General features: G+C 43.4%; 1 protein-coding gene across 4 annotated transcripts in view; it reads left to right on the top strand.

Moving 5' to 3' along the window:
- Nucleotides 1–3231: 3231 nt before the first annotated feature.
- The window catches only part of LOC135104432 (inhibitory POU protein-like), a 134971-nt gene continuing 118202 nt past the window's right edge, over nucleotides 3232–20000 (top strand). For 3 of the 4 annotated variants that reach the window (XM_064011849.1, XM_064011848.1, XM_064011846.1), the window contains exon 1: nucleotides 3232–5276. In XM_064011849.1, the coding sequence (XP_063867919.1) occupies nucleotides 5130–5276 (147 nt within the window). In that variant the 5' untranslated portion in view covers nucleotides 3232–5129. The remainder of the gene's footprint in view (nucleotides 5277–20000) is intronic. The other variant, XM_064011847.1, reaches the window with a different exon arrangement.

The following is a 20000-nucleotide window of genomic DNA, read 5'->3' as shown; positions in this document are numbered from 1 at the left end:
ATGAATAAAATTTCAAAATAAATCTGTTGTTCTATGTATTTACTATCATCAGGGATTTCATGAAATAACTGGAGTATCATTTCAGAAAATACATGAAATCCCTAGATATTTTAATAATTTCATGAAGTCACTAAGTGAAACGTTAATTTCACGAATTCCCTGAAAATTTTAGGGATTTCACGAAATCACTAGTTTCACAATCTTACTGTAATATATATATATATATATATATATATATATATATATATATATATATATATATATATATATATATATATATATATATATATATATATATATATACCATACCAGTTGCTCTTCTCCCTCTTTCTTTGTATTCCTTCTTCTCTTCGTAACCATCGTCACTATCATCATCATCATCATCATCATCATCATCATCATCATCATCATGTTTCACCACTAGCATAGTCATAACCACCATCGTCACGGAAGAGAGAGAGAGAGAGAGAGAGAGAGAGAGAGAGAGAGAGAGAGAGAGAGAGAGAGAGAGAGAGAGAGAGAGAGAGAGAGAGAGAGAGAGAGAGACCTTTTATTCATGTCTCGCTATCTGATACTGATTTTCATAATATATTATTATATTATCGTTCATAATATTCTTTTATCATTACTATTTCTTTTATTCTCCTTTTATTGTCATCATCCAAATTATAATTATTTTCGTCATCATCATTATTAAATTTATACTTATCATGAGAAACGAAAAAATTAGCAATACCTATTAGATTTACTGGTCTTATTCCTGAGTTACTACTACAGTAAAATCCCTCTTATCCGGCATCAACGGGACCGCCGACATGCCGGATACTTGAATATTGATGGATACTTGAATAGAAGTGAAATTATGTCCACAGTCACCACCCTACACTCACGCATCTTACCATAACAAAGATCAGCTGATCTTAATCAGCAGCTGATCTGATCAGCTGCTTAAGTGTAAGCACAACACGCTTCCTCTTTTCTACAACTTTAGGCATAATGAAGGCATCAGGCAATAAACAGTGCACACGCGAGATTGAGTCACTGAGTAAACACAGTGCAGTGGGCCGCGGGTGGTGCGAAGCAGTGCGTTCTGGTGGCGAGGGGACAAAGTATGCCTCGCGCGGGAATTTTAATCGATATTATGAGTATACATTGATTTTTTATTGATTTTAAGGCTCGGGGAAAAATGTGCCGGATACTTGAAGCTGCCGCATACTCGAATGCCGGATGAGAGGGATTTCACTGTATTACGACTACTACTACTTCTACTACTACTACTACCACCACCACCACCACCACCACCAACACCACCACCTTCAAACCTAATTCTGCAGCCCCGGGCCTATTCTCAAAGGCTTTCCTCTCTCATCACGACTATTTCCGAAGGCCACAGGAATTATTAGCCAACTTCTCGAGAGTGTTTCTCCTGCTAATAATATAGAAATCTTTTTAATCTGTCATGGGAACCGTAAAAACACGCTTGAAAACCCATGTAACATTTAGCAGAAGCCTTTTGAATGTAGTCGAGTACAGCACAGGAGTGGTTCAGAATATGGTCACAGGAGAGTGATCGTGCGTGCGTATCGTGATCCCGCCGTGCTGTCCTCCGCCGCGTCTCTCCGCCACAGTCACCACAGCCTCGCTTCCCTTCCATTAATAACACGGTTCACACGCACAGAAGATTGATAGAAAGTGTTGTAGTAACACTCGAGGATTACTCTTACTGGTGAGGTTATGATTTCATATTAGCAACTGGCCTGGGATCCTGGAAAAATGTTACTGGGGCAAGATGAATAATTTCCTTCGGTTTATATGAAAAACATACTTGAGAATCTAAAAAAATATTTATCTATTCATTTGTTTTTATTTACTTTTTTTATTGATTTATTTACGAATTGCGAGCACTCATTCGGACATGGTTAACGTACTGATAAGATTAAGTGCTTCTGAGAAAACTAATGCATGGACAATTTGATGCTGGTGTTTCTAGATCTGGACTGAATGAAGAGATAAGAGGAGATAATGGCATTGTCTTATCATTATTATTCCTTAATGCTATTACAATGATTCGTCTACTTATGGCTGTTCTTATTATTGTTGTTCCAACAACAACAACAACAACAACAACAACAACAATAACAACAACAATAATAATAATAATAATAATAATAATAATAATAATAATAATTATTATTATTATTATTATTATTATAATAATAATAATTATTATTATTATAACAATAATAATTATTATTATCATTATTATCGTTATTATAATTCTTGCTGTTGATGCTTATGATATCTTTAATACTATTATTATTATTATTATTATTATTGTTATTATTATTATTATTATAATCATTAACATACCTATAATTACAACAACAACAACAACAACAACAACAACAACAACAACTACAACTACTACTACTACTACTACTACTACTAGTACTATTACTACTACTAATGCTGCTGTTACTATTACTACAACTACCGCCACCACCACCACTTTCTTCAATCATCATTATCAATACCATCACCTCTTCACGGCTACACTGACTCCCTGCAACAGCCAGCCGTGAGTCGTCCCAGGACTCACGGAAACTTAACAATAGGCGAATAACATTGTCATTGCTGTTATCATACTTTTATCATTACCTCTACTATCTCTACTACTACTACTACTACTAATACTAATACTACTACTACTACTACTACTACTACTACCACTGGTGCTACTGTCATTACTGCTGCTTTTATCGATTCTTATTACATAAATTTATAAACAATGTTGATTCAACCGTGAAACAATATAAGGCAGACAAATGGTAGGTATATTCATAGCAAGAAGGAAGTAAGAAGTTATAATGTTACTGGTCTCCTAGTGACTGATTCTAGTGATGGTGTCGATGAAGTAAGGAAGTAAGGAGATGTGAACAACACAAATTGGGAACCGTGCATGTTTTTTTGAGCGATACTTGTAATACACACACACACACACACACACACACACACACACACACACACACACACACACACCTGTTAATGCAACGCGGTAATAAATAACAGAAAATATAGACTGGTAATAATGAATTAGATGTAAAAAAAAAAAAAAAAGAAAAACCATAGCTAGAGCACCTGCAGGAAAATATATGGTAATTAAATTAGTAAAATAATATTCACAGCAAGAACCGCCGGAGAGGAAGACCAAAGCGAGAAAAGAAGTTTTTAGGTTAAAAGTAAGAAAAAAGTAAATAAAAATAAAAATCCCAACACAAAAATAACCAGGAACTGCTTGTTACGTAAGTATCATATACCTACTTATGTAAATAAATAAACAAATGCAGTTCACCAGGTTCGTATTTTAACATTGCATTCTGTGCGTGGCGCGAGGCCTGGCCAGCGGCGGCGGCGGTGGTGGTGGTCGGTTGTTACCTGTAGGGGAGGTGGACAAGGTATTGTCGGTAATAAATCTGCGGCGTTCACGCTGCGCTGCTTTGTGGCCTACAGAAATAGCTAAGTAACAAGTGGTGGTGGCGGGGATAGTCATGAAGCGGCGTGTTGTCCTCCCAGCAGTGACTGCCACGGCCTAGCGAAGCCGCGGCCTGCAGGTTTGCCATCACTGAAGGTCAGCGGGGATCGTGAAGGGAAGGATCTGCAGGCGAGGGGCGGCGGCAGCCCGGCCATGGCCCGCGCGGCAGAGTGAGCAGCTCCCGGCGGGGGTCTGGCTCAGAGTGGAGAGCGCACGCGCCCATGAAATCCATACCTGTGACGTCACGGCGGAGGCTGGAAAAAGAATGTCCACTCGCTGGTGAAAACTTTATTTTTATTCAAATTTCCTAAGAGCAAATATGCTTCAATGAGATGTCCATTGGAAAGGCCAGTGAAGGAGGCGAGGGCCTCGACGGGCCTCTGCAGCAGGCGGCTTCTGTGGAACACCAGCATGAGATCTTTGGCAAAAATTTGCAATCTGGCAACTCCCAAAGTGACGTCACGCCCAATGGCCGGTACAGGTGGTCTGATAGATAGACAAATACAATAAACATTGGTGCGTTAGCTTCATTTTCCTTGCAAACGTGGAAGTGAGTGGAACGCAAGTGGTGGTTGCCGGCACACAGTACAGAGTGGAAGGCGAGTCGCTCCTCAGACAGTGAACAGCACAGGTCACTCCAGGTGGATCTGATGCGACAAAGATTTAAGCGTTTATCTAAATCACTTTTTTGTCACTCTAACATTTTGCCGCAGTCACAGTAGCGATCGAGGAACCACTCGGAAAAAAGGCCCGAACCCGCGGCCGCCGAAATACACCGTCGGGAAGTAGCGACATGAACTTCGGAAGGAAAGTTGCCAACAAAATGCCGGTGGTGTGAGGCGCGGCGGCTGTCTGCCATGTTGTGCCCGCCAGTGCCAGGCCGAGGAGCAAGTGAAAACCCAGCCGCCCCTTCCGCCGCCCGCCCCCAACTGCCCGCTCTTCGCCGCCTCCTGCAGGGTCTCCAGCAGCGATCATCTCCTTCAAGAGCGCCGCAATTCCTGCCTCCTTCAGCTCCGCCACCCGCGTCGTGTCTTCACCGAGAGAAAAACTAATCTGACAGTAAGGGGATCTGGGAGGCGCTGAGCCCTGCACATCTCAGTCGCTGGCTGAGCCCCGCGCCAGGGACAGCCCGGCCGGAGAGGTAAAGGAGATAGAGAGGATTTCTTCCCTGGAAAATTGCGGATCAAAGTGGCGGCCGAGACATGAAGTTAATAGTCAGAGTGGTCTACTCGTATCTCCTGCCTCCGGGAATTGCCGTCGGTTAGAAAATAAAGAAACGTCGTCGTCGCCGTACGAAGGATAGCAATAATATGCCGTGTTCTTGAGATTGAGTGAGCCGGGCGTCGCCATACTCACTGTACGTTCCCACCCCGTGTTAGATTGTTTACTTGCTGTCACCGTGTGAGGCAACTCGTGGCGACAGTAACTGGAAATACTAAACATTCCGTCATTTATGAGAAACTCGGTAGCGTAGTCCGCCCCGCCCGTCGCCCGCTCGGCCTAGCGACACGCCCGCCGCGCCGCCGCGACCCTCCCCGTCCCACAGGTCGCCGCCGCCGCTTTTACCGCGGAAGAGACACTACCAAGGCCGGGCACCATGTATTCACCGGATAAGATGATCAGTTCCAAGCCCCTCGGGGCCCCTATCTCCAGCAACGGACCGGCGGCGTTCACTGGCCGCTACAGCCCCACCTACCGCTCACCGGACCCCATGCGGCGATGTATGAACAACGCACCTGTCTCCGTGAGTACAACTACTTGTCCTTCACGTCTCCACTTCCTCACCGTCATGAACGTGACTCACCAGCTGTTCCTTGTGCTGCCTTTTGTTCTCCGCGACGCTTTACTCTGTCATCTTGTGCTGCTCCCTTCTTTTCATCTTCGTGCTCAACCACTTCCTCCTCCTCTTCCTCCGGCGGTAGTGTTGACCAAGCCATCACCCTGTGCAGGGTCTCTTCATATCAACATAATATCTCCGCCGATGACTAAAGTAATTTTTCCCCCGCGTCTTTGTAGTGTGGAAACAGGCGGGAGACAATAGCGTGCTCTCTTATTCTCAAGTGTCGCCCACGTTAATATAACACGAGAGGTAAGCGAAGCATCGGGCATAAATTAGGGATTAGCGGGGCGGGGGTCGGGAAAGCCTCCAGGAAGCATCTCGGCGCCCCGACCACCTTGTTGACACCGCCATCCCGCCCCGCGCCTCAGTGCCACCCTGGCGCGCCTCCTACAGAGACACTTGAGATGCGATCCTAATTATTACCCGCTCGCTCCGTTGTTCCCGCCGCTGGGACGGGGTACACACACACGCACACACACAAGCGGGGTACACACGAAGAGTACAAGGAAGGGGCGGGTACAGTGGAGGGAAGTGGAAGAGCTGGTGGTGGTGGTGGTGGTGGTGGAGGAGGTGATGCAACACACACATCACTTAGGGTGTCGCCTCACTCCACCACTTTGATCCTCGCTACAAAAGGGTAAACACTAAGTCGGGATTGATTCCCGTGCTTTGTGTGTGCTCGCCCTCCACACACACACATACACACACACACACACACACACACACACACACACACACACACACACACACACACACACACACACACACACACACTCACCCACACGTTGTACTTTGCACGTCCATAAGCAACAAAGGGCTTTAAAAAATGTGTGCGCGCGTGTACATTACATAGACCCACCAGGAGAGACGCACTCAAGGAGTTAATAGTCTTCGCCTTTTACGAGTGTGTGTGTGTGTGTGTGTGTGTGTGTGTGTGTGTGTGTGTGTAGCTCAAAGTAATGTTAAAATAGCAAAAGCTTCCTACTGCGGGAGAAACTAATGAAAATCTTCCCTTCAATTACGGCCAAGATACCTTTTATTCCCACCCTTATTCCTCCTCTCCTCCTCTCCTCCTCCTCTTCCTTCAGGACATTTCACCGTCGGGAGAAGAGTAAGTCATCTTAGCACTCCCTTACCATCACTTCTTGAAAACCTCGGAGGCATGAGCGTGGAAAAACAAAAATATTCACATCACAACACCCAGTCGCTCAGAAAAACAAACTAACAAATAATGACAACACAAAAACACCTGCAATAAATGATCCAATGACACCGATAGCAAGAGTTGAGATCAGGCGCAAGAACAAGCACACGTGAATTATACTACGATGAAAGATTCGTGCATGAGTGGCTCCGTGTCCAAAGCATGCGTCATAATATTGCTTAACGTCGCGACAAAATTATTCATACACTGACAGAGGCGGGAGGAGTGCACGGCGATGGGGTGAGGTGAGGAGGTGAAGGAGGAGGAGGAGGACGAATGAGTCACCTACCGCCAGGGATGGAGATGGATAGAGTGGCGATTTATCAATAAGTGCGGAGAGGGATGAATGAAAGGCAAGGGATGCACGATAAGGGATAAGTCACCGGCAGGGATAGACAAATACGCGGCGAAAGCGAGCAGGGACACCACAATAAAAAAAAAAAAAATAAATAAAATAAAATAATAATAATAATAATAATAATAATAATAATAATAATAATAATAAAACCAAAAAGAAACATCAGGAAAAGATGCGAGGTGCAATGAAACGGGAAAAGAACGATTAAGTGAAAAGACAAGATAAGAACAAGGAAAAGGAATCTAAAGTAAAAACATACAAGACAAGAAAGCGCAATTATACTGCTAGATACTTAAAAATCGCGGAAAAAAAAAGATACAATTGATAAGAAAGAGAAACAAACCACCGCCATGAACAGACAAATGCAAGAAGAGCGGTGAGGAGCGGTAGGCAGCTGGGATGCAGGGGAGTGGGTTAGCAGAAGGGTGAGGGTATGGATGTGCGCCAGGGGACGGGGAAGACGGGAAGGGCGGGAAGGAAGGCACGGGTTACTGGTAAGGGAGGGTACGGCATGGGGAGGGGAGGAGCGGAGGAGGAGGGGACGCAGATGGTAAGGTTATTCATTATCGGTAACGGGTTAAGATATGGGAAGATGAATGACATGAATAACTTTACACGGTACCTCTTCAACACACACACACACACACACACACACACACACACACACACACACACATACATTCACACACTGACCGGGAAGAAATTAACGTTACATTCCGTGATAAAAAAGAAACGAAATAATGACGCAAAAAAAAAATTAAGAAAAAAGAAATAAAAAAAAAGGTTCAACAAAAAAAATAAAATAAAATAAAGGCAGCAGTATTAATTTTTCAACCGTAATCTCAAATAAATAAATTAAATGACTCCTTTTTTTACGCTATTTTTTTTGACATCTATTATTTCCAACTACTATTGTTATTTACTTTTCATTACCGTGTGTAGTATTTATTATTATTTTTTTTTTCATAGCAAACTTTATCATTATCTTTTCACTGCCGCATGCTAATCTTTCTCTTCCGCTTTATGCCTTGATTAAATTCCTACACGAGAGAGAGAGAGAGAGAGAGAGACGAGAGACGAGAGAGAGAGAGAGAGAGAGAGAGAGAGAGAGAGAGAGAGAGAGAGAGAGAGAGAGAGAGAGAGAGAGAGAGAGCACGTCTAATTTACCTGGAGACTAAGCCGAACTACGTCAATTTAAAACAATATTTGCACCTGTTGAGGCTTCCACCTGTGTAGTCATTACTGATCCTTTATCCCTCAACGCTCTATTGATCGGTGGTGTGTGGTGTGTGGTGTGTGCTTTGTGTGCTTTGTGTGTGTGTGTGTGTGTGTGTGTGTGTGTGTGTGTGTGTGTTTATGTGGTGTATGGTGCGCGAGTGTGTTGAGCGGTGTGAAGTATGAGGTAGTGTGTGTGGTGTGTGTTATGTGGTGTGTGCTGCGTGTTATATGTGTTTTATGTGGTGTGTGTTTTATGGTGTGTGGCGTGCGAGTATCCTGAGCGGTATGGAGTGGTGTGGTGTGTATGACTATGCTGTGTGGTGTGTGGCCCTACATGTGTACACACCAAGCTACTGTTTCTACGTTCGCCTGCGCCTCTGTTTTCCTCTCCGCCTAGTTTTCCCTTCTTCAAAATCACCAAACTGCGCCGCCTTCACCTAACCAAACCAGAGCTAATCTAACCTAACTGAACATAAACTAGCCCAACTTAACCTGACTAACCTAACCTAACCTAATTTAACCTAACCCCTCCTAAGTCAGCGGCGCCGATATGAGACAAAGTTCAGACAACACGTGAAACCGCTCAACCGAAGTGAACTGAACCGTAGAAGCCGAGTCCCCGCTAAACAATAATAATAATAATAATAATAATAATAATAATAATAATAATAATAATAATAATAATAATAATAATAATAATAACAACAATAACAAGGACAGTGCCTAAACCTCACATTACATTACTGTCATTATCATTATTATTATTATTACTATTGGTGTTCTGGCGGGGACGGCACAACAGTCAGCGGCGTGAGTCAGGAGTAAATTGAACTGTCAAAAAGGCGACGCCCCAATTGTCCGTGATATTGTATGTATGTAATTTGAGCGCAGCGGGTGGGAGTGATGATGGACTGTTGTGTTAATTAGGCGGCGACGGAGGCGGCTGGCTGGCTGGATGGGCTGGCTAGCGGGACGGACGCGCCGCCGAGGCCTACCCGGTAACGATAGGCGGGGAAAAAAAAACATTATTGATACGCAAAATGAAAGATTATAATTTGCCACTCTAATTATTCCTAATCCTCCGCCTTTTACTACTATACTACTACTACTACTATTACTATTATCATTTCTATTACTAATACGTATTATTACTACTACTACTGCTACTACTACTGCTACCACTACTTTTTTCATGTAACAGGGATACTAGGTTAGAATAATGAAAAGGAAAAAAGGAAGTACTACTATTACTGCTGCTACTACTACTACTACTACTACTACCACTACTACTACTACTACTACTACTACTACTACTACTACTACTACTAATAATAATAATAATAATAAGAAGAAGAAGAAGAAGAAGAAGAAGGAGAAGAAGAATATAAAAACATAAGAAAATAAGGGGCGCTGCAAAAAGCCACTAGACCTCTACTAATATCATTACTACTACTGCTGCTGTTACTATTACTACTACTACTACTGTTACTCACAATAATAATAATAATAATAATAATAATAATAATAATAATAATAATAATAATAATAATAATAATAATAATAATAACAACAACAACAATAATAACTCAAGCCATATTATTTGTTATATTATTTTTTTTTTCTGCCCGGACAAGATAGGAATAATTTAAAGAAGACAGCGGCAAAATAATACACCGCGGGATTACTTTCGTCCAGACGGAGAAAGAAATCTACGGAAAAAAGGCACCGATTTACATAATGCTTCAGTCGTGTTGCTCTTTTGTTCCGGCATGATTATGTATGTAGCTCTGAGCGGTTACCAGGCGGACACACACACACACACACACACACACACACACACACACACACAAACAACCACCACCACCATCACCATTAGCGTCAACGATAATCAAGAAATATGATTCGAGACAAGAAAAAGAACAACATCAACAACAACAACAACAACAACAACAACAACAACAACAACAATAACCAACAAATCAACCAATCAAATAGCCAAACAAACAAATAAACAAAAGCGACAGCGATATCGGAGGAGGGAGGGAAAATAACTAGGCACGCACACACACACACACACACACACACACACACACACACACACACACACACACACACACACACACACACACAGAGAGAGAGAGAGAGAGAGAGAGAGAGAGAGAGAGAGAGAGAGAGAGAGAGAGAGAGAGAGAGAGAGAGAGAGAGAGAGAGAGAGTGAGAGAGAGGCATACGTGTGGGAGAAACGGAGAAGGAAGAGGAGGAGAAGGGAGAAAAGGAGAGAGGGGAGAAGAGTGGAAGCATTGTTGGTGGGGAGGGGAGATAGGGATGTGTTGTGCGGTACTGGTGGGGGGGACAAGGGAGGAGGGAGGAAGGGTGTCTTATTTGCAGTTCATTATCACCTGCGTAATTACAGGTGTAGCCATCGAGTAAAAAAATCCATAAAATCAGTTGTCGAACAAACGCGTCTCTGCTGCATTATGCATTTCACATTAACAGTCCGGGTATTAGCCATTCTGCTGCAGGTGCAAATTACATACTCTTTATTCTGAATTAATTAACAGCGCAGAAATAATAAGATTCCGGAGAAATAAAATTTGTACAAAGGTACTTCTGTTTTTTTGTTCAATATTTGCCGTGATGGCGGGAGGGAGGGAGGGAGGGAGGGAGGGAGGGAGGGAGGGAGGGAGGGATGGATGGATGGATGAATAGATGGGTGAAATAGTGGAAGGGGTGCGGTACGTGGAAGACTTACCTGGTACAGGTAGGGAAGAGTATGAGTGTACTGAGAAGAGAGAAAATGAGAAAGCGGACGGAAAGGATGTTGTAGTACATGGTTTGTGGATGTTTGATATGGTTATGAAAGATAATATCAAATGAAAGGCAAGAACATAAGAAGAACTGCCTAGAATGGGAATGGGAGGGAAGGACGTACTGAAGGGCGGGAAGACAGGAGGCGCAAAAGATATCAAGTGTTTATGAGTCATCAGGTCCGGTGGTTGGTGAGTGCCGTGCTTAGATTAGCCAGGTAAAGACGTGTTAGGTGCTACTTGGGAAGGTGAAATGCTAATCAGTAAGTTAAGGTGACGCGCGGACAGATAACACGGTGATTAGCTTGGAGTGTGACGCGACCAGGTGGCAAGCTTGGGTAATTGCTGTGTGAGGTGCTAGTTGGTCAGGTGAGGCGCTGATTGGGTGTTGCCTGGCTGGAGAAGCGATGCTTGTCTGGTGAATGTGCTGCACATATTGACTTAAGGTGAAATTAACTAGTTCATTCCACCACACCTTTGTATAAATCTTTGTTGTGCAATCTTATAACAATTACCAGTCAATCAGTCAATACATTATTCAGTCAGTTAGTCAGTCAATTACTTCAATTTACTTATATCGCTATGCAATTTTCATGGGTTATTTTTACCTTATACATAGTAGTCCTCCTCCCCTTCCTCAGCTTCCTCCTCTTCCGTCTCGTCCTCCCTCAGCATCACCGCGTCTATCCTAAAAGAAAAGAAAGGCAATTAAAAATAAAACTCCCAGCGTTTACACATCATCACTAACTTTATATTTAAGTTTGAAAAAATTATCCCCACTGCTAATGATAGTTTGCACAGCTTCCATTTTTTCCTTTTCTCTCACTCTGTCTCTATCTGTCTGTCCGTCCGTGTGTCTGCCTTTTTTTTCTGTGTCTGTCCGTCTATCTATCTGCCTGTCGGTTGGTTTCTCTCTCTCTCTCTCTCTCTCTCTCTCTCTCTCTCTCTCTCTCTCTCTCTCTCTCTCTCTCTCTCTCTCTCTCTCTCTCTCTCATAACTCTCCGTAGATTTTTCATTAAATTAGAAAAAAAAACAGATCAACATTAACATACAACTGGACACTTTTATTTTTTTTATTTTTTTTGTCACGGAGGAGGAGGAGGAGGAGGAGGAGGAGGAGGAGGAGGAGGAGGAGGAGGAGGAGGAGGAGGAGGAGGAGAAGGAAGAAGAGGAAGAAGAAGAGGAGGAACGGTCACCTGTACATTAACATCACCTTTCCTTCACACACCTGAGCGACGCATCTATATTTACCTTTCCTTCATTAACTCATGTCTAGTACCATCCTGTTTCCGTCCATTCGTTCTTTTATCATTCTTTTCTCTCTTACTTCACTTCTCTTTCATTCACATCAACATCATGGGTAATATTTTTTTTTTATTCGTTATAGTTGTATGTTTCAATGAGTGTTTGACTTGTTGGTTTCTTTGTTACTCTCTCTCTCTCTCTCTCTCTCTCTCTCTCTCTCTCTCTCTCTCTCTCTCTCTCTCTCTCTCTCTCTCTCTCTGAAGTTAAGCATAGAAATAGTACTGCAGGTTTTTTTCTTTAATTAATTTCTTCATTTTTTGTCTTCACTTCAAAGAACACGATCATTATAAACAACCCTTTTTTTTTATATCCTTTCTGTTTCTCTCAATAAATAAACTCTTTTCTTGTCTTTATTAATTTCCTTTTATTTCTCAATAAAAAAAAAAAATAGGTACTAGCAAACCATTTCTTTACACAATTTTGCTCTCTCTCTCTCTCTCTCTCTCTCTCTCTCTCTCTCTCTCTCTCTCTCTCTCTCTCTCTCTCTCTCTCTCTCTCTCTCTCTCTCTCTTAAAACGCACTCCATCACGAACCATTCATCTATAAAATTTTCTCCATCACATCCCCTTCTTCTTTTTTCTTTTTTTAATAATCCACTTAATTCTTTCCCATCTATATTTTCCCCCACTTTTCATTTCCTTTCATTCGTTAACCAAGCAAGCAGGCAGCAGGCAAGCAAAGCAGCAGGCAAGCAAACAGAGAGCGTACCTTTGTTTTGGTTGTGGAATTGTACTCGAGCTGCTGCAAAAGGAGAGTCAGTTGAGATTTTGTATACCTATTTATTGACTGTATACTTTTATTTGTTGACTTTTTGAGCGCCTGTTTGCGTTGCGGTGCGTGTGTGCTGTGCGTGTGTGTGTGTGTGTGTGTATGTATTTCAACGGTAGTCTCTCTCTGTCTCTGTCCTTTTTATTCTCTCTCTCTCTCTCTCTCTCTCTCTCTCTCTCTCTCTCTCTCTCTCTCTCTCTCTCTCTCTCTCTCTCTCTCTCTCTCTGTCTCTCTCCAGCACGCACTTCTGCCACCCTCTCCGTCTGTTTTTCACTACTGCTGCTCCCCTCCACACCCCCTTCCCTGTCCCTCTCCCTCTCTCTCTCCCTCCCCGCTGCCTGCCAGTCCCCACAGGTATAGCCATTAAGTAACAAGTGCCCAGTAATGCTGATTACCACGGGGCCATCAGGTGTGCATGGATTTTTGATAATCGGTAAGACATCCAGGTGTGAGAAGAGGTGCGCTGCAGTGAGAGAGAGAGAGAGAGAGAGAGAGAGAGAGAGAGAGAGAGAGAGAGAGAGAGAGAGAGAGAGAGAGAGAGAGAGAGAGAGAGAGAGAGAGAGAGAGAGAGAGAGAGAGAGAGAGAGAGAGAGAGAGAGAGAGAGAGAGAGAGAGAGAGAGAGAGAGAGAGGAAGACAGGTACAAACAAACTGATAGACGGATATAAAAAAAAAATATTTTGATTAAGAAAAGCATGAAAATTAGTTAAATAAGTCTGTCAGAGAAAAAGAGAGAGAGAGAGAGAGAGAGAGAGAGAGAGAGAGAGAGAGAGAGAGAGAGAGAGAGAGAGAGAGAGAGAGAGAGAATAAATGCATTAGCGCCCTTAACGACAAACGGATGTGCAATCTTCACTCCTCTTCCTCCTCTTCCTCTTCTTCCTCCTCCTCCTCCTCCTCCTCCTCCTCCTCCTCCTCCTCCTCCTCCTCCTCCTCCTCCTCCCCCAACACATAGGTATCCTTTCGTCCTGCAGGAGGCGGCGACGAAGGATTCCAGCGCGGCGGTGGGTCGATGTGGCTAAGGCAATAGTTTTGGCTTTGTCGGCTAATTGGCTTAATGCGTCCCCCCAACAATAACGTTGTTAGTAGACACGCGCCGCCACCACCGCCGCCACCACCACCATCCCGTCACTCCATCACCCTCCTCCTCCTCCTCCTCCTCCTCCTCCTCCTCCTCCTCCTCCTCCTCCTCCTCCTCCTCCTCCTCTTCCTCCTTCTCTCGTCATAGTTAGTTTTCAGTCAGTTTAGTTCAGCCAGTTTCTGTTTGATGTTTCTCCTGTTCCTTTCCTGTCCTTCGTTTCTTCTTTATTTTTGTTTTTATTATATCTTCCTTATTTTCTCTTTCTTCTCTCTCTCTCTCTCTCTCTCTCTCTCTTTTCGTTTTAATTTTTCTCCTCCTTCTCTTTACTATAAGCCCCTCTTATTCTTTTCTGTTTTCTTTTTCTTTTCTTCTTTTTCTTCTTTATGGTGTTTGTTACCTTTCCTTTCTCTTCCTTCCTCATTACCTTACTTCCTCCTACGTGCGTACACTAATGCTTAAAAATTCTCTCTCTCTCTCTCTCTCTCTCTCTCTCTCTCTCTCTCTCTCTCTCTCTCTCTCTCTCTCTCTCTCTCTCTCTCTCTCTCTCTCCCTTCTCTCCTCTCTTCTTCTCTTCTCTTCTTCTCTCAAAAAACTCTCCTGAAGGCGGCGGCGAGGCAGGGACAGAGACGTGGACATGGTGGTAGGTAAAGGCCAGCCAAAGTGGCACGTGCCCCCTAGTCCCCACACGTGTCGCCGCCCTTGCCTCCCCACACTCCCCTGATTGCTCTTCTTAGTCGTCCTTCCGCCACGACATCCGATAAGGCAGTAATTGTTTAGGGGAGGAAGTGATCGGGAAGGAGAGAGAGTGAGAGTGAGAGGGAGTGAGTGAGTGAGTGAGAGAAGAGCGGGAGATGATGGAGAAGTAAGGAGAGGGGTGGTGGTGGTGGTGGTGGTGGTGGTGGTGGTGGTGGTGGTGGTGGTAGTGGTAGTGATGGTGGTGGTGAGATTGCGTTACTTCTATATAGAATTGTGGTGTGTTGGGTTAAGTTAGGTTAGTGTAGCTTAGATTAAAAATGTTTCTTATTGATATTATTTTTGTATTAGTATTTTTTTTTATCTTGCATAAGTTTTTTCTTTTTTTTTCACTTATTTCGTGTTCTTCTTGTTCTTTTCCTTCTTTTTCTTGTTCTTATTCTTCTTGCTCTTGTTCTTCTTCGTTTCTTCTTCTTTTTCCTCTTGTTCTTATTCATCTTTCTCAGCTTCTTCTTTCATCCCTTTTTCTTCATCCTTCGGTTACTCCTCCTCCTCCTACTCCTCCCTAATAACAACACCTAACACATTCCGGCAATTTCACACCCAACGTTCCCACCACAACACAAACATATCATAAATCAAGGAGGAACGAAATACCCACTTGAGGTACACCGGTATACAGGAAGAGAAAAAGAGACAAGGCGCAGAGGGCAAGGAAAGTAATGAAAAATGAAAGAGAGGATGAAGAGATGAGGAAAACAAATGTAGCAATAATATAAGAAGGGAAAATGAATGAGAAGAGGTTAAGAAAAATGAAAAAAATAGCGATAAAAAGCTACAAATTTCGGACTACAATGAGAAAAGGATGAGAAAAACAGAATAGGATGTAGAAATAGAGGAAAGGGGGGAAGAAAATGTAAAAAAAAAAATCAAAATATGACGTGCACAAATGCGAACTAGGAAAAGGGAGAGTGAGAGAAAAAAAAAAAGAGCAGTTGGAGAAGAAGGAGGAGGAAGAGGAGACGAACAAAAGAAGAGAAAGAAGAGGCGGATGTTGTGGTGGTGGAAGTGGTAATGGCAATGGTAATGATGGAGGTGCAGACATACACACACACACACACACACACACACACACACACACACACACACAGAAAATATCAATACGACACTCCACGACGCGCTTCTGCCGTGAAATTACACCTATAACAGAATGAGTGGCGGTGGTGGCGGTGGTGATGGTGGTAGCGGTGGTGATGGTGATGGTGGTGGCGGTAGTGGCAGTAGCAGTAGATATAGAAATACAAAACTACTACCTCTTCCCCTCTTTCTACCTCCCCCTTCTATCCCCTACTATACAGTACCCACCTATACCTCTCCTCACCCGTCGTGCAACCCCTCTTCTCCTCCTCCTCCTCCTCCTCCACCCCTTCAGCGTAATAGAGCAACGCCCTACATTTATACCGTCGATATTCGCTCTCGTCAGCACGTGCCCCGCGATAGCCTGTGTTGACCGTGCGGCGTGAGGTGGCCGAGAGGGGGAGGGAGAGGGAAGAGGTGGCACGGACCGATGGGATGGGGAAAGTGAAGGGAAAGAGAAAAATTGGGAAGAGGAACTGCATGATGTTATTGTTACCGTTGATGAGTTTCGGTAAGTGCAGAAAATCAGGGTTATTATCAGTAGGATGGATATAAACGAAAGAGAGGAAGAGAGGAGAGGAGAGAAGGCAGAGAAGGAGGAAGAGGAGGAAGAGGACGCCGCTAGCCAGTTTAATGGTGATATCGACCTGTCTTTACTCGATTATTTCTTTCCCACCTGTAACACGCTATCTCACCTGAGCGTGGGCGAGCATTTACCGAAGGAGGAGGAGAAGTAGGAGGAGGAGAGAGAGGAGAAGGACAAGTAAGAGGACAGACGCGGGAATGAGGACGAGTAAAACGGAACGGAACGCAAACAGACACACGAAGAGTACACGAGTCAACAAAGGGAAAGGGAAGGAGAAGACGAGACGTAATAAAATAGAGAGGACAAGGCACATGAGTGGAAGGAAGAGCAATAGTGAGGAAAAAAAGGTAGAGAAGGACAAGAAGATGACTGAAAAAAAAAGAGTGAGAGAATAAGGAAGACCAGGAAGGAAGAGTGAATGGTAAAAGGGAGAGATACAATAAAGGAGGATAAGAAGAAAACGACATAAAAAATAAAATATAGACTAAGAGAGAGATAATTAAGATGACGAAGAATAGAAGTTAAAGGCAAAAAGGAAGACGAAGATAAAGAGGAAGACAAAAAAGGAGACAAATCATAATACAAAAAAGAGAAGAGAAGCACAGTAGACAAGAACACAAGAATAAAACGAAGCATGAAAACACACACACACACACACACACACACACACACACACACACACACACACACACACACACATGCGAGAAGAGCAAAGAGGAAGAGGAAGAGGGAGGAGAGAGAGAGAGAGGTTCACGGTGGGTATAATTGTAGGCATCGACCCTGAACGCCCTTCCCGAGCCCCGCCTCCTACACCGTGTCAGGGTCTCAATAACACGCGCCGCTGACTGACAAAGCGAAGGATATTTGCCCTTCCCCCCTCTGAGGCCAGCCCGCGACGCCCTCCTTAAAGGCATTACGCGGGGCTGGAGTCCTCATTCGGGTCCTCGTCGGGGTCCTCATCATCCTGCAGGAGTACGAAGAGGAAGAGGAGGATGAAAGTGATGTAATGAAATGTGTGCAGTTTGTATATTTTTAAATGGATAGATAGTGATTTCTTTTTGTTTTCCTTCCTGGTTATTTGGGTTAGTGTGCTACAGAGGGCGTGGGCGTGATAAGGGCGTGCAAGTGGCGTGTGTATGTATGATGTGAGGTTAATGTTTGTAGTAGTTGTGGTAGTGTTGGTACCAGGAGTGTGTTGTGTAAATGACGGGTGCCTAAGGGCGTGCATGGAGGCGAGGCGTGCGAGGGCGTGTCTGAGGAGCCCCGCCACCCGTCTGAGATGATGCAGGTCGAGGGGTGACGACGCTACCTTGCTGCTGCTGCTGCTACCTCCGCCTCCGTCTCCTCCTCCTCCTCCTCCTCCTCCTCCTCCTCCGCCTCCTCCGCCTCCTCCTCCTCCTCTCGCTGATCGATAACTGCCTCTGTTGCTACCACTCGTGTGTGAGTGTGTGTGTGTGTGTGTGTGTGTGTGTGTGTGTGTGTGTGTGTGTGTGTGTGTGTGTGTGTGTGTGTGTGTGTGTGTGTACGCGTTTGGGAGAAATGCTGTATCTCTTCATATTATCATTATCATTACTGTTGCCATTATTGTGATCGTTATTATCATCATAGTTATTATTGTTATTATTGTGTTATCAATATTACTATCATTATCATCATCATCATCACCATCATCATCATCATCATTATTATCATTTCTATTATCATTATCATTATTATTATTATTATTATTATTATTATTATTATCATCATCATCATCATCATCACCATTATCATCATCATTATCATCACTGCTATAGTCATAAACGTAATTATTATTGTTACCACCATAACAATAACAAAATAACAACTACTTCTACCACTCCTACTATTATATCTTACTTTACTATTACTGTAGGATATATATTTGTTATCATTACGTGCAGGAGGAGGAGGAGGAGGAGGAGGAAGATAAAGGCAGTGGTGATAAGTCTCTATATTAAGCTTGCCACGAGCCTCTCCCAGTTTGCGTGGGATGAAGAGGGAGGAGAAGGGAGAGGTGGGAGGAGAGGAGAAAGGGAAAGGTGAGAGCAGAAAGAGGAGTAGGAAAAGAGGGGAAACGAAAGAGGGATGAGTGAAAGGAACGGAAAGGAGAAAGGAATCGAGAGGAGGAGGAGGAGAAGGAGGAGGAAATAGAGCACCTCATCGTCCCTTTCCACTTTTTCATCTCCTCCTCTTCCTTCCCCTTCTCCTCCTCCCTTCGAAACAATTAACTTTCTAAAAACAGTCAAAATAATTCACAATAAGATTTACTAAATGAAGAAAAAGTCACACTGAGTGATATGTATACGCAACACCTACGATACCTGAGCATAAACAGACTAACAATAAATTAGCAAGACATCGAGTACACCAACTCCAACAAACACGTGATCTGTCTTAACAATCAATAACAGAGAAACAAAATAGAAGCATAACACAACCTAAACAAAAGTGGGATGTGTTGATGCGGTAATGAGAACACAACGGAATGGAACATGAATAAATTAATGAAATAAACATAAGTGAACGATGAGATGAGTAGTTACATATATGAATGAATGAATGAATAAATAAATGAATAACTTAATAATAAACAAACACAATAACTTACAAATAATGAATTCTTTACAGTTTCATGTATTAGTCCTGTTCTTCTAGTGTAATATAAAAGATGATTATAATGAACATGTACGCAATCATATAAACGAAGAAATAAGAATAATATAGATGAAGGATTTGCATCGTACCCACACGCCAAGTCCAAGGAATCTGCATATCACCAACGAAATGAATGAATAGAGAGGGAGAGCATGACTGAATGTGTAAATATATAAACAGATGAATGAATAAATGTACAATTATTGTAATGTGCACGCTAGCAGTGGCAGATCTTGCAGAATATTTCATTACTCGATACTGACCTGATTCATCTCTCTCTCTCTCTCTCTCTCTCTCTCTCTCTCTCTCTCTCTCTCTCTCTCTCTCTCTCTCTCTCTCTCTCTTACCAAAAACATGCTAAAGAAACAATTATTGCACATATGTCATTTCCTCCTCCTCCTCCTCCTCCTCCTCCTCCATCTCTCCATTTACCTTCAACTCCCATTCCTTCCTTACCCTCCCCACTCTATTCTTCCGCTGTCTCCCTCGCTTACTCCCTTCTCTTCTCATCATGTGCTTCGTGAATGCACATGATGTCTTCCCCTTACCCACCTCCCCCCACTCCTTGCCAACCCAACACACACCCTGCACCACACACCCCCTCTCCCCTCCCTCCTCCCCCTCACCGCCTCAGGACCTCAAGACGAAATCAATAGGACACAATAACTTTGAAAGAGTTAGTAAACATGAGCGCAGGGTGTTGGCTATTGGTGGTGACCAGCGCTGCCAATCCTGTCGTTTACCTCTCTAAGCATTTATGAATATTTCTAAGACTTGTCAGCGTGGACGGAACGTGAAC

The sequence above is a fragment of the Scylla paramamosain genome, chromosome 10 (assembly GCF_035594125.1).
Source record: "Scylla paramamosain isolate STU-SP2022 chromosome 10, ASM3559412v1, whole genome shotgun sequence".
NCBI classification, from domain to species: Eukaryota; Metazoa; Arthropoda; class Malacostraca; order Decapoda; family Portunidae; genus Scylla; species Scylla paramamosain.
Note: the sequence above shows the minus strand (reverse complement) of the source record. Positions and strands in the feature narration are given on the sequence as shown.